Source organism: Oreochromis aureus, linkage group 3 (assembly GCF_013358895.1).
Source record: "Oreochromis aureus strain Israel breed Guangdong linkage group 3, ZZ_aureus, whole genome shotgun sequence".
In the NCBI taxonomy this organism is placed as follows: Eukaryota; Metazoa; Chordata; class Actinopteri; order Cichliformes; family Cichlidae; genus Oreochromis; species Oreochromis aureus.
In genome coordinates, this window is record NC_052944.1 from 38102849 (window position 1) to 38122271 (window position 19423).

A 19423-nucleotide genomic window follows, 5' to 3' on the forward strand; every position below is an offset into this window, starting at 1 on the left:
CAGATTGATGCTTTTCTCTGCAGACAGATTCTCACTGAGCTTCTTCTTGATGTACTGGACTGTTTGTTGACTGGTCTGTGAGCTACTTCCTGTCTGTGTCAGCAGGCCTCGTAGGAGAGTCTGATTGGTCTGCAGTGAAAGACCCAGGAGGAAGCGCAGGAACAAGTCCAGGTGTCCATTTGGACTCTGTAAGGCCTTGTTCACAGCACTCTGGTAGAAGTGTTTCTCTGAAGATTCTCCTTTTCCAGATTTCTTGGAGGTTGTTTGTTGGTCTTCCATCAGATTGAGTCCAGAGTTAATGAAAGTCAGATGGACATGAAGAGCAGCCAGAAACTCCTGAACACTCAGATGGATGAAGCAGAACACCTTGTCCTGGTACAGTCCTCTCTCCTCTTTAAAGAGCTGTGTAAACACTCCTGAGTACACTGAGGCTGCTCTGATATCAATGCCACACTCTGTCAGGTCTGATTCATAGAAGATCACGTTTCCTTTCCTCAGCTGATCAAAAGCCAGTTTTCCCAGAGACTCCATCATGTTCCTGCTCTCTGGACTCCAGTGTGGATCTGTCTCAGCTCCTCCATCATACTTGACCTTCTTCACTTTGGCCTGAACCACCAGGAAGTGGATGTACATCTCAGTCAGGGTCTTGGGCAGCTGTACTCCCTCTTTGGTATTTAGCACATCCTCCAGAACTGTAGCAGTAATCCAGCAAAAGACTGGGATGTGGCACATGATGTGGAGACTTCGTGATGTCTTGATGTGGGAGATGATCCTGCTGGCCTGCTCCTTATCTCTGAATCTCTTCCTGAAGTACTTCTTCTTCTGTGGGTCAGTGAACCCTCTGACCTCTGTCACCATGTCGACACAGCTAGGAGGGATCTGATTAGCTGCTGCAGGTCGTGTGGTTATCCAGAGGTGAGCAGAGGGAAGCAGTTTCCCCCTGATGAGGTTTACCAACAGCACATCTACTGAGGTGGACTCTCTGGGGTCAGTTAGGATTGTAGTTTTGTGGAAGTCCAGAGGAAGTCGACACTCATCCAGACCATCAAAGATGAATGCAACCTGGAAGTCTTCAAAGCTGCAGATTCCTGCTTTTTTGGTTTCAGTAAAGAAGTAATGAACAAGTTCCACCAAGCTGAACTTTTCCTCTCTCAGCACATTCAGCTCTCTGAAAGTGAATGGAAATATGAACTGGATGTCCTGGTTGGCTTTGTCTTCAGCCCAGTCGAGGGTGTATTTCTGTGTTAATACTGTTTTCCCAATGCCAGCCACTCCCTTTGTCAGCACTGTTCTGATTGGTTCATCTCTTCCAGGTGAGGCTTTAAAGATGTCTTCGCGTCGGATTGTTGTTTCTGGTCTGTCTGGTTTCCTGGATGCTATTTCAATCTGTCTAACCTCATGTTCATCATTGACCTCTGCAGTCCCTCCCTCTGTGATGTAGAGCTCTGTGTAGATCTGATTCAGAAGGGTTGGATTTCCTGCTTTAGCGATCCCCTCAAACACACACTGGAACTTCTCCTTCAGAGCAGATTTAAGGTTACGATGACAAACTACAGCTTGAAGTTCTGAATGAGAAGAAATATGTAGAATATCATTTGAAAATGAAAATACACACTTAACTTCAAAAACAATGAATCTTTAAAACACGTTGCTCTGTCTCTTAAGACATTAGTAAATGTTTCATTTATCCAGCAGCTTAAATCTTTAGAGAAATCCTCTTACTGCTCTGCAGACGGTCAGCCAGCTCCTCCTCCTTCATTTTCCTCAGGAAGTCCACTGTGATCTTCTCAAATGCCTTTCTGCTGCTGCTCCTTCGACTTGCTAAGCACTCTGGGTAATCTGCACTCAGAACCTTCTGGATCTTCTTCAGCTCGTTCTTCACAAAAGTGATGATCTTGTCCTCCAGCAGCTGGAACAGAATACTTTATGAATGAGACAATCAGACTGAAATCATGGAGCTGAACATCAGATCCATGTTGGACACACTTACAATCCACTGGTCTACAAAGAGCAGCATGGAGAGGACTGTGAACACAATAGATGTAAAAGTAGTTGTTGTACATGTACAGACCATAAATATGGAGTCCAGGTGTGTTTGATGCTGCTGGGCAGACTGACCACTGGGAACCTCTGAGCTCTCCTGGTCCACTCTGTGGATGAACCATGAAGAATCAGTTCAAGCACAAGATAAAGATCCAGTAGTTTCTGCTCAGATAACTTCATCTGAATCAAGTTTGTCAAGTTTTAAACTCTCAGATTGTGAAAATATCAGGCATTTTCAGTCTGTTTTATGGACTCTCTTTCAGTGCTGATGGATAATGTTGCAGAAGCTCAGACTTCATTAAATTGAACAAATTAACTCAGTGGGAGGTAAAACTGATATACCATCAACCACCTCTACAAGCAGTTCATTGCTCAAAGACCAGAACATTATCCCAGGTCTGCTCTCCACCACTATAACAACAGCTTTACAAACTGGGTGGATTAGTGTAGGACATGTGAGAAATACCTGCTGTATCATTTTGTCACAAATCATCTGACGCCTCTGATTTTTTTCTAAAACAAACTTTGCATATTTACTGAATGTGTGAAAGTTTTACCGTCATACTAATAATACAATTGAAATTTGGTTCCTTAGTCATCGATTCATAAGTTCAGGAAATTATATAAGTTTTTCAGGGCAACCCCCCCACACATTTAATCTCTATTGAAATCACTAAACAAATGTAACGTCTAGTCTAAAGGTCACAATCTGAAGATCAAATCTGTTTTTGTTCCCTGTGATTAAGTCTGAGCATCAGTATCCTGGGATTTATCCACTACATCCACACTACTGTTGTTCAGTGTTCTCCTGATGGAGGTCTCATTGACATCACCCAGTATGATCCGGGCTTTAGCTGCTTAGACATTACCCTGGGTCTCTTTGTGACCTCTCAGACTGTTTAACAGATCAGACACAAAGACATGAGAATCAGAGACAGAGCAGCTCTGTTCTTTAAAGACAAACATGAACCCACTCAGTACACACTTTCCCCACAGATATGAGCATCACTGTCCTGAAACAGCAAATGACCAAATCTGACATTTTTATCTTTTTGTTTCATCGTTTTCTTTGTAAAAATCTGAGGATTTTTCAGCTCGTATTTATCCAGGAAAACGCAAACATCTAAAGGAGCTCATCACAGTTCTCTGACCTCGTTGGTCCAGGTTCATCACTGAAGTATGGAGGTTCATCTTTGGACAGGTCACTCCTCACAGACAGACAGCTGGATCCTGCAGACTGTGACATCTGACCGCTGCAGACACAAACATGTTTTATTCAATAATAAATTATCTGATGAAAGTCATTGAAGCAGCTCTGATCACACAGACTGCAGATAATGCAGCTGTTTCCTGTCAGTAACAGTCCTCTTAGATTAGAGTACAGCTTTTTACAGGAAAACAAATGTCCCTGAATGCAACAGTGAGAAACAGTCTGCCTCTGTGGCTGTGATAGCTGCCCTTAGGAGCATTCATGTGTTTGCAGTTATACGAGGAGATGGTACCATCATGGAAATGTTAACAAATCCTGCAGCATCACGTGGCACGCACAAACAACTTCCACTGATCAGAGCGATGTCCTCTTTAAGGTCTGCAAACCTTAGTTTGCTTTCTAGAGCAGCGTATCATCCTCACAGAGCACAGCTGGCACGCTTGTTTCTGTTAGCTTAGCCACTAGGCTAAAGTCAAACTACCCACTGCTAGCAGCTGTTTCCATCATAGTTTAGAATCCAGATGTGTGAGCTCTAAATTTGCACCTGTGATTAAAATAAATAGTTAAAAACAGCCAATTGTGTCCAAATGTGTGTTAAAAGCAGATAAAATGACAGTTACACCTGTGCCTGTGTGTCCTTTGAGACACTACTCTCCTACAGAGATGCATTTTCGAAACCAGTAAACATCAAAATCATTTAAATCAGACAAACTGACATCAGTTCATGTTACTGACAGCTCACCTCTCTGCAGCAGAAACTTTAAAATCAATGACACCACCTTTAGACGTGTCACTCCTTAAGGACACAAAGCTGGATGGAGGTCCAGGCTGGTTCCTGTGAATAATGATGGAGCAGTGATGCAAGTGCTGAGCTGTGACATGGAGAAGAGTCATGGACAGTTAGAGATGGTCATCTCACCTCTGAGATTTGGTCTGGCTCTCACGTTCCCCACACAGAATGGCTTTAGAGGGAGGGACTCCCTCCTGTCTGTCCTCACACTGATCCATGCTGCTCAATTTCCATCCACATCAGCTCACAAACACTTTCTACCTTCACCTGCAGAGAAAACACAAATCATTCATGTGCACATCAACTGAAATCCTCCCTTCCATCATGTGTGCTGTCCAAATATCAACTGCTTCTTTCCTGCTTCATCTCAGTGTCAGCTGAGAGAATGACAAACCCACTATGTGTCAACATTTGATGGATGATGACACAGAAATGTGAAGTGATATTGACCTAAATGTGTCCTAATGCTAATGAGAAGCTTTGATGAGTTGTGACTGTGTGAGGTGTTACTAGCATGTTGAAACACTAGCGGCAGAGCTGGACTGGGACAAAAAATCAGCCCGGGCATTTTGACTAGTGACCGGCCCACCATGGTATTATAGGAAAAGCCATAAAGCCTTTATAATAAACTTAAACCTACACCATCCTCCCTATTATGGTATTCTAACAGTACTTGGCAAAAATATAAAACAACCTAATTTATAATTACATATACCTAACTAATAGGGTTGCCAACTCCCAGCAAAAAAAGAAAAGTAAAAAAAACAGGGAACCACTCCCCCACCCTCTGCCTCAAGATGCTTAACTGACAAAACCGATTTTAATTTAATGCACGTATAAAACAAATGCACAGAAATCTATTATTTTTCTCCAGTAATTACACAGATTCAACATCTTTCTTCAACAGAATTGCAGACTGCACAGATGGTACCTTAACAAAGGAAAGAATACTATAACTTACTAGGGTACATACTAGACTTAATATTCACTGAATACAATAATGGATTTCTATACATTTTACATCAGATGAAAACTTTGGCTATAAGATTCAGATAATTATTCATTAAAAGTGAGACATTTTAAATAAGAATAAGAAAAAAAAGTATTTCTTTGTGCCCCCCTTTCCCTGTTAATGAGCTACCTGCCCCCCTGGCAAAACTTTGCTAGACTCGCCTCTGCACACGTAGCTGTCGGCTACATAGAAAAGGATCCTGGTGTTATTTGTCTCTCAGAAACAGTTCATAACTTCCCTTCAACTCATTCCTGTCACCTAAAAGGTAAACCTGTTTCTCCATCACCTGTTCAGCTCTGATGATTCAGTAAGGACATCTCCTGGTTTCATCTTCATGTTTCCCTCTCACCACATATCCAAACCGACATCATGACCAGCAGCTTTTACAGCTGTGGCTCCAGCAAACATCAGCTCAGTGATTCCTGAGATTAGGGACAAAACAGGTTTTAATTTTCTAAAATATATTTTTTGATTTTTCAAAAACACATTTACATATAGTTGTTACACAAAGTTTTGGCTGTCTCATCATGTTTTGGTACAATCTCCCAGGTGTAACATTTTTTAATAATTTATGTTTTTGCTGGAGAAGTGTAAGGTTTTTGTCAACACCGTCAGACACAAAGAAATGCAAAAATATATATTTTAAATTAAGTTGTTTCAGCTATTTTGACTATTAGCAGCTTCTCTGTTCTACTGTTTATGCACATGTGTTTTCAGATGAATTATACCATGTTTAAAAGTAAGACTGTTTTAGCTTTTTATTATTAGAGTTACAGTCATACATATTTTCAGAAGCTTGTATTTAATCTCTATAAGAAACAATCATATTAGGCAGCATGCAAATTGCAAATTTATTGAGAAAATTACGTATTTTTATTGGAAGATCTTGAGGGAGGAAAATATATGGTTCTCCAAAAGAGAAAAATAAACCAAAACTCCATATTATGAAGTTGACAAGGTGCTGACAGTGGTGACACACTAGTAGAAAACAAGATATTATTTCTTTCAAAATGACCATTAAACCTTAACAACTTACGTAATATCACAAGACACCATAACAATTCAGTTTTTGCACATTTGCAGACCTTCTCTTCTGCCTTTTTTCTCTTTCTTTCAGATCACCAATGTTCTTTATTTTTCCCTCTTTGACTCTATTTCTCCATCTTTCCCTTTCCTTTATGAGAAACTCTTACTTCAATTTAGGGTGGCTGTTATTTTTTCTCCTTTTTTGATCATCCCTGTTCGCTCTCTTTCGTTCCTCTACTGTCAGGTTCCCCTTTGCCATTCTAGCCTGAAATGTGCCATTTTGTAATTACTATAATTTTACGGAACCATATGCATGTATACAGATTAAGGATGAATATTCACAACACAATTATGTATTAAGCAACAGAAATGCTATCTGGTCTTTAAGTTTGATGTCATTAGCCGTTTCCAGGTCCAAACTCCGTTGCAGATCCCAAAGTCAAAGGAACTCTGCGGCATCACTCAGAGTTACAAACTGTCTAAATTCTTTCATCTTTAAAAAAATGATCAGTGTGGCTGAGTTAGAAGTTAGCTCGCTGGTTTCCACCTACATTCCAACATAAATGAAGACAGAAAAGTAAACAGCAGTGACTTTTGTAGGGTTACTGAAGTTGGAGTAGCTGGTATATAATGATGTGCTAAGTGATCGCTAGTGACACAGCTATGTTAGCATAACATAAACACAGTGAAGTTGGAGGATGAACACTAACCTTTTTCCACTTGATAAAAGTTAATGCAAGGGTTTCTGATGGTTAGGCCAACAGTGATCACTGACTGTTTTTAGGGGCTTGTTCAGATTAAACAGAACAAGATAAAAAGCGTTAACACATTTTAACAGCACAACAGGCTTAATAAACACAGAGAAGTTTGGGCCTGGAAGCAGGATTCATACATCATCACTTAAAGACCAGCTCTCGGGGCAGAGATAGCTCAGTAGATGCCACATGATCGGAAGGTTGGGTGTTCAAATCCAGCGAACAGCAGCTATCCTGGATTTGTAGCTGCCCACTGCATCACTGAGTGAATGGGTTAAATGCAGAGGACTAAGCTTTTTCCTCAGGATTAATAATGTATACATAAACAATGAGATTCAAGATAAGGCAAATTTGATAATATTTGACACATCTGTAAAGCAGAAATATCAGTAAAATACACAGGAAGTAATACGATGAATAGCACACTTTTGTGGCATCTGTCAACACCATTAGAAAAAGGGTCAACACAGTCAGACAAAAATCCTGATGGTGCTGACAAAATACCCTACTGTCTCTCATAACACATGTTTTTGTGACAGAAGCATCTTGTTTTTCATCAGATGCTTATGGCCTCTACAATCTACCTAAATGAAGCTCTTTTTACAAAAAAAAAATTAAATTAAATCTTGGATTACATCGACTTTGGTGTTGACGCACTATGGTTGTGACACAGAGTTTTATCAGAAAGGTACGCAATAAATGAAATAAAAATAAAAAAAATTATCACAGCAGTGACCTCATGGCATGTGTATCAAACAGGAAGTGGTAAAGGGGTCCTCAGAGTGTAAGCTACCCACAATAATTCCTGATTTTTTTGTACTTGTAAAAAAATCTGATGGTGTTGACAAAAACTCAGGACACGATTTTAATCACTTAAAAAATATGTAAAAATAAATTTTCAATTGCATATTTTGATATTATATAAGGTATTGACTTAAATACTTAGTGACGAGAGCCATGATGTTTAATTTTACATTACCTTTAATTTTTTTCTGTATTTTAATATTATCACACCTGCTTCTGGACAATGGATTTTTAAGGTACTGGTAATCTATTGTACCATTTAAAATAAATATGTATGTATAAAAAAATGCAAAATCATACTTTTGTTGTATAAACATTGCCTTGGTTTGTCTTTTAGTCAGTTGCGTTAACACTTGTATTCATATTTTTAACCCCCAAAATTGGGTTTTATCTGGCGGACATGTTTTGTCCCTTATCTCAAGAATCACTGAGTTTTATATGTGACCCCCAGCAAAGTTATACAACACTTTATCAAATCAGTGAGCTGGGATTTTTTATTCTAAACATGAACTACTGTTACAGCAACAGACATGGACTCCTGGTGCCCCACACAACAACTCAATGTCCACTATGCGAAGGAGCTAGGGTTGCCAACTCCCTGAAAAATAAATAAGGGACACCTCATGGCCAGGGCCGGGCGACCCAATTGTCTTCACCCTTCCCAGTGTGGTGAATTTTTTAGCTCTTTTTTGTGTGTGTGAAATTATTTTTTTAACCATTTGACTTGAAGTTGATTAAAGTAGATGCATATTCGTTGTGATATGAACACATGGGAAACAAATGATCATTTAGCTTTATTTTTAGCTCAAAATGACAACATTAACACAATAAAACAGGACTCTTTCTTAAACAGAAGCCTGTCATGCTTAACTTTTGAGAATGTAAGTAAATCTTTCTTTAAAAGAACTCTGTCCTGCTTAACTTAAATTTATATAAATTAATAGAAAACAATAGAATGAAAAACATTCTTGTAACAGTGCACATATAGTGCATTTAGTGCAAATGGCTTCAGTTGAGGTATTATTTCAGCTTTTCTAATGCTAATCAGCTGCTGCCGTTTGTAAACCCACTTGTTCCCATGATTACGCATCATAACTCATCATCATTATTCATCTATGTATTACTTTTATGTATTAGTCATCTATTTGTTGTAATCATCTATCCTTGCAGTTGTTTATTACACAAAATAAATTATATTATCACACTTCTGGCCACATAGCGCTGATATTCACTGCACATGCCCATATTAACCTTAACCAGAGGGTTTAAAAAAACCAAACCAATGTTTACATACCATATCTGCTTCTGCCGTGGCCTGGTGGACAAAAAATTGGTTAAGGATTCCCCGAGCTTTCACGCCCCTCATGTTCTTCATGTGCCCACCATTAGAAGCATGCCTATGGAAAAAGTGCGCCGGCACACAGTGCAGTGTGCATGTGCACTTTATAGGTGTTATTGTGCACTTTTTCCAGCCAGGTGTTTTCCTTTTTCCCATTCCTCCCTGTACTTTTGCAGCCTTTTTTTTTTTCCTTTTATCGGAGGGGAACAAACATTGCTGGGCTTACACTGTGCGAGTTTTGGCCCATTTAGAGCCGATTTTTGAGTCGTGCGACCGTTTTGGTGATCGGCCCGATTTTGGCCTTCATCGTGCGTCATGTAGTATACGTGGGGTAACGAGAAGCGATTAACACCTCACGATCATCAATTGCTTGGTCGTGAGGATTTGAGGGTGTCACTGCGTTTTAAGTTTTGTTTTTAAGCTGCGTTCAATCAGTACAGACAGAAGGTGTTGTAAAATGTCCTTCGAGTCGGAGTTGAACCAACGACCTAAGGATTCCTGTTCCCATACACCTACAGTCCTCCGCTCTACCAACTGAGCTATCGAAGGGTGTCACCGCATCCGCTCACACTGCTCACATGCAAACACGTAAACGTCGGTGAAAAAGACGGAGCAGCACGGCTGTGCAGCGTGTGATCTGGACACAAGCGATGGAGGCACAACTTGTAGAACTTAGGAAAGCTCATCCGAGCCTTTTCGATGTGGCCTCACAAAATGATCATGACCCCAACAACCGTGAAAATAGTTGGATTTACATTGCTACTAAATCACAGCTGCCTGATCAGTGTTTTTCATTAGCAATTTAGCAAAGCTGATGGTGGTGATGTGCGTGTCTGTGTGAGTGAGAGACAGAGGGAGAGTGAGCGACAGAATTTCTGTTATAACCTTCATTTTATGAACGCACAGTGTGAGCACTCAGGTCGCATCAGAGCATCGGGCTGTATAGTGTGAGACCCTGCATCGTGACCTACCAACTTATAACCCCTGCAAGTCAATCGTGCAGTTTGAGCAGAAGCTGAATAACGCGACTGAAAAAAAATCGCACAGTGTGAGCCCAGCTTTAGGTGTACTGTCGTCCGAGACTTGCACCGCAGTGTCAGCGTTTGTTTCCCTATTGGCCGTGCTTCTTGTTGTGGTCATCTGTTGTCTTTCGGTATTTTCTCCGCAAGCGACCTTTCCTCAACCAGTGAGATCATCAGTAATCTGAATTGTCATAAGTGTGCTGTCAGCTCATTGGTCACAGAGCAGGAGAGGGGCTGGGAATTATGTTTTCAAACAAAGCGTTAATTCCATTAACATTTATAGACTACTTTTGATTCTCACTGTATTACGGGACAAAGTGTGTCCCTTTTCAGCTCAATACGGGACGTGTACTTTTGTTTCTAAATACGGGACAATTCCGTTTTTCAAGGGATGGTTGGCAACCCTAGAAGGAGCCAAACACATGCGTTCTCCTCTCGTTAGCTGAGATAAACTGCTGGCATATTTGTTTTACATCTATACTGTCCATTCTCTCCTGGTGGACATGGCAACACGTTATTCATGGTTACATACAATTTTAGACTGATGTGGGCCAAAGCCTAGCACATACTTGCCAACCGTGAGACCTCAGAATTAGGGAGACATTCAAAAGGGCTGTTGGGGAGTGGTATATTCATGTATATATATATATATATATATATATATATACATATATACACACATATACATATATACATATATACACACATATACATATATACACACATATACATATATATGTAGATATATATATATGTATGGAGATGTTGACAGATTGTTTGTTTTTCTTTCTTTCTATTGGTTTTGTTTTTATTTACTCGAAGAGATCAAATTATTGGTGGGGACAATTCAATAATCACTGGATATTGGTGGGGACATGTCCCTTCCGTCCATGCTAAATCTACGCCCTTGCTACAATCTAACTAAATGAAGCTCTTTTTACAAAAAAAAAAAAAAAAATTAAATCTTGGATTACATCGACTTTGGTGTTGACCCACTATGGATGTGACAGAGTTTTATCAGAAAGGTACGCAATAAATGAAATAAAAATAAAAAAATTATCACAGCAGTGACCTCATGGCATGTGTATGTATAAAATATATATGAATAAATATATATGTATAAAAATGCAAAATCATACTATTGTTGTATAAACATTGCCTTGGTTTTTCTTTTAGGCAGTTGGGTTAACACTTGTATGCATATTTTTAACCACAAAACTGGGTTTTATCTGTGGACATGTTTTGTCCCTTATCTCAAGCATCACTGAGCTGATACTAGAAATTAATATTAAATAAATGCTAACAACAGCTGATCGAGCTTAAACGTGCTGCTGTTGTTTAGCGTGACATCCGCTGGTTTTCTCTTTCTGGCGCAGAGAGAAAAGCCGATCAGCTGATCATTGATCAGTTTCATGATTTAATTTGCAACTTTCTAGCTGAAGTAGTAAGGGACAAATCACGTTCCTTTTCACCTCAACTTTAAAGTTCGACATCCCCGGCTGTAATTGGTCCAGCCCAGAGTCGATCATAACCAACTGGCCAGTCCACCACCATTCATTTATACCGTTAAAAAAAACAGAAAAGAAATAAAACCCCATCGGCCCATAAAAACGAAAAATCACGGGGCAAATGCCCGGTATGCCCGATGGCCAGTCCAGCCCTGCACACAGCTGATGTTAGCCAGGAAAACATTACACACTGACTGTAAAGGAGAGACCGGACATAAAAACACACACAGTTTGTTGTGTGAAGAAATCAGACATGAGCTGAAGAAACAGTAAAGTTCCTAAAGACAAACTGTTAAAGGAGGAAACAAAGCAAACTTACAGTTTCTTCAAACACACCAACAACAAGCTCCACTTACTTCCTTATTGTTCAGCTGCTTCCTGGAAAGCCAGTAGTGATGTGTCGGTCGCGAACAAAAGTGAACGACGCGAGCCGGCAGCCGTGTTTTGTTTTTTTCTTTTTCTTTCTCTCACCCTCTCTCTCGCACTTTTTTTCCGCTTCACTCCGCACGCGAGCCTTGTGCTTTGCGCGGGGCAGAGGGGGGAGGGGCCGTAGTTACAGTCGCAGTTGCACAGGAACAGAGCAGGAGGGAGAGAGAGAGAAAGAGAGCCAGGGACAACAGCGTCACATTACAAAGGTATAGTAATCATCCACAACTATTTTCAGTTGCGGATCATAAAGGATTCAGAAAGTTTATTCATGCAGGCCCATATGACAGAGAATGTGCATCTTCTTATTGTTTTCATATTTTAATTTATATTTAATTGTGTTGGGGTTTGCAGTGTTTTGTGTTGTTTCACTTTAAATTTGTTTAAAAGGAAAAAGCTGAAAATGGAAATAGTTAAAAGTTGCAATGTAAACAGAGGCGGAGCCAGACATTTGAAACACCCGGGGCTTAGCCCTAACGGGTAGTATGCATGTGGAATTTTTTTTTTTTTTTTTTTTGGGGGCTAGAAATGACTGAAAGATTAATTGGCTCTGTTTTGAGTTTTGTTCAAAAAAGAATGACTTCATATAGGGAAAAATATATATCACATATGCAGGACACCTTAAACTAGTTTTTGATCCAGAATTAAAACAGGACTACAACAGTTCAAAATCAGGACTACTTAGGACTTAACCAAGACAGAACCAGAATCAGAACTAGATGATAGTAGCACTAAAAATCATCATAGACCTGCACTACACTTATTTTTTAATTCTACCAAAGTCCACTATTTAGATTGAGAAAAGTTTATATAACTAATTAGCCTTGTTGTGCAAACAAGCCTGCATAACTTAATAAATATATAACTTGAAAACTAACAAACCTAAAAAGAAACACTAGGTACGAGATACATGAGTACCTATGATACGGTGATACTTTTGTTAAACAACCATTTGACTAACATGTGTGTCTCACCTGCTCTTGTTCCATCTCTGTTCTGTCCTCATTCTCCATCTCCCTCTCTGTTCCTCTCTCTCTCTCCCTCTCTGTTCCTCTCTCTCCCTCTTTGTGCTGACAATCATCAAATATACAGTTGAAACCAGATATTTACATACTCTTCAGATAAAAACACAAACACTTTTTTAATTGTAACATCAAATCAGACTAAATGGTTTTTTTTTTTTAGATTGATAAATATAAAAAACATATTTGTTAACTTTAAGAGTAAAGAGAGAAACTATCTGTATTTCTTAATTGCAAATGGCACCAAATTGTATTCAAAATTGAGCCACACTTATGGAGCTCCACAATTCTTTTCCTGGTGTTTTGGTTGACATCTCTTGATTTTCACATGTCAAAGAAACAGGCTCTGTGTTTTGCCTTATATGCATCCACAGGTGTGCCACCAATTTACTCACATGGACTCTACTAACCTATCAGAAGCTTCTTCAACTCAGAATGGAATCGTCTGCAGTTTTCTTATTAATTAACAATAAACTTAGTGTGTATGTACTCCTACATTTGATGAAAGGGATAAAAAATAGACAGCTCTCTCTCTCTTTATTCTGACATTTAACTAATTCAAAAGATATTTCAATATTTATTTGTCCAAAACAAAACAAGTTTACTCTAAATTGATGTTGTACAGTAAAAAAATGTTCTTGTGTTTTCCATAAAGTGTATGTAAATATCTGGTTTAAATTGTGAATATACTGCTGTGTATTGAAATTCCTCTTGTTTTGCATAGAAATATACTGAACAACATACTAAGCATAATATATAAAATAACATCTACCAGAGTTTTTTCTTTGAAAGAAGCTCCTTATGTCCATTCTTGCATATCTGTACATTACTGAAACCGATTTATTTAGCCGTGAAGGGTAACAACTGAAAATATGAAATAAACACACATGTAAGCTAAGACTCTCTAAAGAAACAGCGTTGTTGTTGTTCGGCTTTTCATTTCGCCATTTGTTGATTCACTTGAAGAGCAAGTAACGTAATATGGGTCAAGTGATCAGTTTGATATCAATCTTTCGTGATACACCGTCATATTTACATTATTTGTACAGTATGAATGATTTGCTTTGGTACCTGGTCAGACTTCAGTTCTCCTCTGTCTGCCTGGCTCCGTTTCTCCAACAGCGCACTCGAGACAGCAGCTCCTCCCGCCCCCTCACTCAGTCGCCTAGTGCCTGAGCTCGGATCATACCAATATTAGGGGGGATTTATGCACAGTCCTAAATTCCCACAGTGTGCACTATGTGCTTCGAATATTGTGTGTAGTTTTTTGTTTTATACAGTTGTCAGCCAGGCATCTAACTATGAAAAAATTACACTCCAAAAGACCCCGGGCTTCTGGAAAAACAACCCGGGCTTAAGCCCAGTAAGCCACCCCCACGCTCCGCCCCTGAATGTAAATAGTTGTTTTTTGTATTATATGATTTATTTATTACATTTTAGCCGTGTCCAAATTCATGGGCTGCATCCTCCTGAGGCCGCATTTGTAGACCGATTACGTCACAGCGACGCGCCGAAGGCTGTCCAAATTCGTAGACTCCTCCGAATGCAGCCGACAAATGCGTCCTCCTTTTCCCCGAATTTGAAGGATGGGTCGGGTGTGTCCTTCGTGGCCCACCATATCCCAGAATTCATAGCGCGGCCCAGCCAAACTCTAGTTTCCGGCAATGGCGGCCGCTACTAAGTTTTAAAATTACTCTTATTAATTTTTCTGGGTCACAAAATAAACTTTTAACATATTTTCAGGCGAGAATGTGGGTGTGTAAACTTCAAATATCTGCTCGGTTTATCAAGATATCACATATTTGCAAAAGTGCTTCAACGTTTTCGGAGACGTCTGTTACCCCACCAGCTCGATAGCTAGCTGGCCCAGAATTCATTGCACACTTCATTCACGTAACGATGGCGGCACAAAAAGATCAACCGGGAGACGAATACACTTTTAAATGTAAGTATATGAAAATCTGGTGGTACAAAAGTTAAATTTTTATAGCGGTTATGTTGTTAGGGTTGTGAATTTGCATAGACTTGTAATATTTATTTAAACGATCTTCATAAAAAGTGTCCGTAAACTAGCTTGTATGGTGGGTCCCGCGGTTTTCATTGCCGCTTACATTTTTCCCAATCAACTTCTTTGTGATATGTTTATAGGGACCAAAGAGCAAACGGCAGACTTCATTAAAACTAGAGGAGAAAACGATCACCTCTTCACCGGGGTAAAAAATTCAGCGACTGTGGGATGGAGGTACACGAATAAATCAATTTACACATCACATTAATCTGAGTACGGTGTCAATAACCCTCATTCTGTACAGAATCTGTGATGTCCAGACGATATTCCTCTTGTGTTCTGCTGTGAAAACTTTTGGATTTAGGGATTATCATAGTTGTTATGGTTTTCTCTCTTCTCTTATTTTTTTGTGTGCGATCAGGACTGTTCTCGAGAAGTTGGGCCTGCAAGGGAAAGTCACCCCCTTGCAGGCCAAAAAGAAGTGGGACAACTTAAAGAAAAGATACAAAGTATGTGTGTTATCAAGAAGATATTTTTTAAGAATGAAATTTAATAAATGTACATTTACTAAAAGTTGTATTGTTTATATTTGTCTGTCATTTCTGATTTCCTCTGCCTTTAGGATTGCAAGTGTCCAGGGTCAGGTGAGGGAGTCAGTGGGAAGCCCACTGCTGCTACTTGGCCCTGGTTTGGCCTCATGGATGAGGTGATGGGACAGAGGCCTTCCATTAGGCCCCCTGTCCTTATTTCCTCTCTCCCTGAGGACACTCCAGGGCCAAGTACAGCAGTGGGTGACCAAAGCGAGAGGGAAGACGAGACAGATGAGGAAGGAGGTCAGCCAGCAACAACGGGAAGGAAGAGGAGAAGGGATAGGGGGGATGAGCTCCTTGAGCTCATCAAAGAGGACATGCAGTACCAGAGGGAGGCTGAGGAGAGGAGAGAACAGGAGAGCAGGGACAGGATGGAGAGACTTTTTTCTATATTGGAAAGATTAGTTCCTAAATAAGTTAAAATTCAAATAATGTTCTTACTTTGTTCTATTTGTTATGTCATTCTAAAAGTTTTTGATTAATGAAAATTAGTTCCCAAATTGGTTGTGCCTTCAGATATTCTTTTTTTGAAAACATTTCTTACTTTTTTCTGTGTTATTTTAAAAGTTTCTCATTATGAATAAATTGATGAAAACAAATTTCACTGAACTCATTTTATTTACAGTTGTTTTTAACATGTATGAACATAATCAAACTCTGAAGAGTTTTAAATTGATATTTAAAGGTAAATAACAATAGAACAAGAATATTTCTAAAACATGAATTTTAGTCAGAGAAGGAAAAAATATATACAAATATATACAAATATTTACAATTTTTCACACGGGATTAACCAAAGTGACCTGTTCCTGGACCGTTTTTTAAAATATACTTTGAAAGATCACACACACAGAAAATCTCTGGCAGTGTTGCTGGATTTCCCGAAGGAAGATCAGACATGGATGGGGTGCTGCGACTGTGACCTGTGGTTTGTCTTTTCTGGTCGGAAAGTGGAGAATCGCACAGGGTGGTCTGCAAAGAGAGTTTTAGGATGCTTCCTCCCCTTGTCCACTGCATCGTCCATCCACGGGTTTGCAGGGTTGACTCAATCGACGGCTGCCACACCACTAAGAGGTTTTTCAGAAATATGCAAACCAGAGAAAGTGGATTCACTACTAGTATAATACTTGTGACTCTGTAGCAGACAACAGTTTGAAAAAGTGGTATTAAAAAAGATGCTTAGATAAATGTTTACTTGCCTGTTAACAGTAGTCATGGTCTGGTGGTACCTCCTCCAGGGCAGACACCTCGGCAGACAGCTGGTCCCGCCACAGAGCACCACTGACTGCCTCCAATCCAGCCTCCCCCTCATCATCCTCTGCTCCATCTCCCTCAGGTTCATCCTCAGGAGCCACAATGTCGCCAGCACTGAGGCAAATGTTGTGGAGGACGGCACATGCTGTTATTACCTGTAGTGATATACATACACACATTATTCTTTCACATATATACACACACACACAATTATACACAATTAATTTGACATTGGGTGGTCACTTACATGAGGTACAAAGGTGTGGTGCACCTCCAGCGCTTGCAGGAAGATGGCCCTGAACCTGTTCTTCATCATCCCAAAAGCACGCTCTATTATGGAGCGTGCCCTGGAATGATGGCTGTTAAAGCGCTGGGCTCCCACACCTTGGACTGGCCTCTTGTAGGGTGTGATGAGGGGGAGTGGACGCTGGAGGCATGGGTACCCTCCATCTGCGAGGATGAAATGCCCTGGAGGAGGGTAGACTGACTGACTGTACAGTGGGCTGTGGCGGAGCACCCTGGAATCATGCACCGACCCAGGCCAGCCCACGTATGTGTCGATGAAGCGGCCCCGATGGTCACAAACAGCCTGCAAGATGATGGATGGAAACAGTTTTCTGTTCCTATAGCACTGACCATCAGGGCCACTTGGACACTTGATGCGTATGTGGCAGCCGTCGATTGCACCCACCGCTTTCATAAAGGCTCTGTGGCGTGCCAGCCCTGCAAACCCACGGGACACTACCTCCAGGTCCTCTGGGGTTGTTGGGAGGTGGATGACCTGGTAGCGAATGGCCAACACCTCTTTTGTGACTCGGTGGACGACGTAGTGGACAGTAGAACGAGGCATCCCAAACACTCTTGAGACCACCCTGTAGGATGCTCCACTTGCCAACCAGAAAAGAAACACCAGGATCTCAATTGTGGCACCCCATCCATGCCGCCGATCCTGGTTCAGGAGATTTAGCAACACTGCCAGAGACTCCCTGCTTAGCCGAAAATCAGGCCTTGGATCCTCCTGGCTAAAAAAACGGTCCAGGACTGGTACACTTTGGTTAATCCTGCAGTACAATGGCCTTGTCTGGTTAAGGAAAAGGTGGAGAACAGCATAAACAGTTTTAATAGGAAGGTATGACTTCATTTATTTTATGACATCAAAGCATTATTCTGATTACTAAGCTTGAGTAAAATAAACTAACACTGAGAAATAACATTTTATACATTTCATCTGCGTAGCTAAGCTTTTTTGTGAACTCAAAAATAACCCTGTTTTCAGCTTTCTGACAATTTTACTGCAATTTTATGTACACAAATAAGTAACAGGATCATATGAATAATTGAAAATAAATTTAAACTTAGAGAAGAACATTTTCTAAGAGATTTTGTTCATATATTTTGAATGACCGCCATCATTCAGTCACTGAAATTATCCATAAAACCAGCTAAGTAAATGCGTCTAGATTAATAGTTTTACCTGGATATGATTTTCTCTGATGAGCCTGGAGTACAAAACATGCCGGCGATGACGATGGCGACACAGTTTTTTCAGCTCGTCGATAATTAAAAATGTACATAAAAAACGGAGCAAGACTTCGGGGTCCATTGTCGCTTTTCGCGCTGTGGCACTGACGACCGGAAATACTCTGAATTAAGGGCGGGAGTAGATCGAGAAGGCTAGACCGTCCAATTTCACAGCCGTTTACTTCCGGCCTACCCGACCTCCTGAGGACCCGGCCCACGTAGACCGCGAAGGCCGGGTCCTCAGGAGGATGCAGCCCATGAATTTGGACACGCCTTTTATGTGGAGTGAATAAATAAAAGTATATTTACGGTAGCCGCTAGAGACAAAGCACGTACAAACTCCAAAACACGTACAAACTCCAAAACATGTAAAATCTCAGAAGCACGTACAAACTCCCCAGATAGCAAGACGACATTGAATCTATGTTGATTTTTCATCCGAACCGTCGTATATGGTCGGGGTTGAAATGCCAATGTTGTAACAACATTGAAATACTGTGGTAAACCGACGGTCTTACTATAGAGACGTTGTAACGATGTTGATTCACCGTTGTTTTTTTGTCATTGATATTTGATCTATTTATAGTCGACCAGGTGACAACAACAACGTCGAGAAAACGTCTATTTATAGTTGACGATCATTCGGCTCCGGTCACCATCAAAAACCATCGATTTGTAGTTGAGCATTAAATTGCATTGCAACTGATCGGGTATAAAGTACCAGAGAAAGTAGATTTATTGTTCACTTGTTATCAATGACTTGGTCTAGTTCACCAGCTTTAAAAAATCGTGTCTACGTGCAATTTATGTATAGTTGACCGGAAATTAAAGCAGCGATCACTTGGACTATTCCGCAGCACCCTCTCACATTGGTACATCCCCCAGGTATTCATTGTCTTCTACAGTAGAGCGGGACATTTGATTTAGTCTCAGCGGAATTGACCGGAGAAGGCATCAGTTCATGCACTGCACTGGCCTGCACCACGATTAGTATAAGGTAAGAATGAATGATTTTTTTTTTTCCTACTCGTTATTTCCATGTTTGCATTTGAATAACAGTAAAAAACTCGTTTTTCTTACTGTTATTTACGTT

At 40.3% G+C, this 19423-nt stretch overlaps 3 protein-coding genes and 1 non-coding gene across 5 annotated transcripts; 1 reads left to right on the forward strand and 3 right to left on the reverse strand.

Annotated features, from left to right (window-relative positions):
- Positions 1-200: 200 nt before the first annotated feature.
- On the reverse strand, positions 201-12126 carry LOC120433710. The gene is made up of 8 exons (XM_039600468.1): positions 11866-12126; positions 4173-4310; positions 3996-4088; positions 3195-3296; positions 2072-2150; positions 1723-1909; positions 1378-1565; positions 201-272 (listed from the first exon to the last, which is right to left on the reverse strand). Exons 2-8 carry the CDS (start codon positions 4259-4261, stop codon positions 201-203), a joined length of 810 nt encoding a protein of 269 aa, XP_039456402.1. The 5' UTR covers positions 4262-4310; positions 11866-12126.
- On the reverse strand, positions 9440-9528 carry trnay-gua. Its single transcript is given in 2 exon segments — positions 9440-9475; positions 9492-9528. It is a non-coding gene; the product is annotated as a tRNA-Tyr (tRNA).
- Positions 12127-14770: 2644 nt separating the features above from the next.
- LOC120439317 lies at positions 14771-16144 on the forward strand. Of its 2 annotated transcripts, XM_039610180.1 has the most exons (5): positions 14771-14902; positions 15106-15199; positions 15387-15474; positions 15588-15609; positions 15739-16144. In XM_039610180.1, the coding sequence occupies exons 1-5, from the start codon at positions 14857-14859 to the stop codon at positions 15969-15971; spliced, it is 483 nt and encodes a 160-aa protein (XP_039466114.1). In that variant the 5' UTR covers positions 14771-14856; the 3' UTR covers positions 15972-16144. The 2 variants fall into 2 exon arrangements, with proteins under 2 accessions (XP_039466114.1, XP_039466113.1); XM_039610179.1 differs by having other exon boundaries at positions 15588-16144.
- A 613-nt stretch (positions 16145-16757) lies between these two features.
- LOC120439314 (putative nuclease HARBI1) lies at positions 16758-18359 on the reverse strand. Its single transcript, XM_039610176.1, has 3 exons — positions 18284-18359; positions 17057-17890; positions 16758-16964 (listed from the first exon to the last, which is right to left on the reverse strand). The coding sequence occupies exons 2-3, from the start codon at positions 17657-17659 to the stop codon at positions 16758-16760; spliced, it is 810 nt and encodes a 269-aa protein (XP_039466110.1). The 5' UTR covers positions 17660-17890; positions 18284-18359.
- Positions 18360-19423: the final 1064 nt, after the last annotated feature.

What these genes read in the sequence shown, in the direction of transcription:
- LOC120433710 (XM_039600468.1), bottom strand. Translation starts at nt 4,261, where the DNA reads ATGGATCAGTGTGAGGACAGACAGGAGGGAGTCCCTCCCTCTAAAGCC. An exon ending in AGCCAGACCAAATCTCAGAG is followed by an intron (nt 4,089 to 4,172) that starts GTGAGATGACCA and finishes CATTATTCACAG; the next exon opens with GAACCAGCCTGGACCTCCAT. An exon ending in AAAGTTTCTGCTGCAGAGAG is followed by an intron (nt 3,297 to 3,995) that starts GTGAGCTGTCAG and finishes TTGTGTCTGCAG; the next exon opens with CGGTCAGATGTCACAGTCTG.
- LOC120439317 (XM_039610179.1), top strand. Translation starts at nt 14,857, where the DNA reads ATGGCGGCACAAAAAGATCAACCGGGAGACGAATACACTTTTAAAT. An exon ending in AGACGAATACACTTTTAAAT is followed by an intron (nt 14,903 to 15,105) that starts GTAAGTATATGA and finishes ATATGTTTATAG; the next exon opens with GGACCAAAGAGCAAACGGCA. An exon ending in TCAGCGACTGTGGGATGGAG is followed by an intron (nt 15,200 to 15,386) that starts GTACACGAATAA and finishes GTGTGCGATCAG; the next exon opens with GACTGTTCTCGAGAAGTTGG.
- LOC120439314 (XM_039610176.1), bottom strand. Translation starts at nt 17,659, where the DNA reads ATGCCTCGTTCTACTGTCCACTACGTCGTCCACCGAGTCACAAAAGAG. An exon ending in ACCACACCTTTGTACCTCAT is followed by an intron (nt 16,965 to 17,056) that starts GTAAGTGACCAC and finishes ATATCACTACAG; the next exon opens with GTAATAACAGCATGTGCCGT.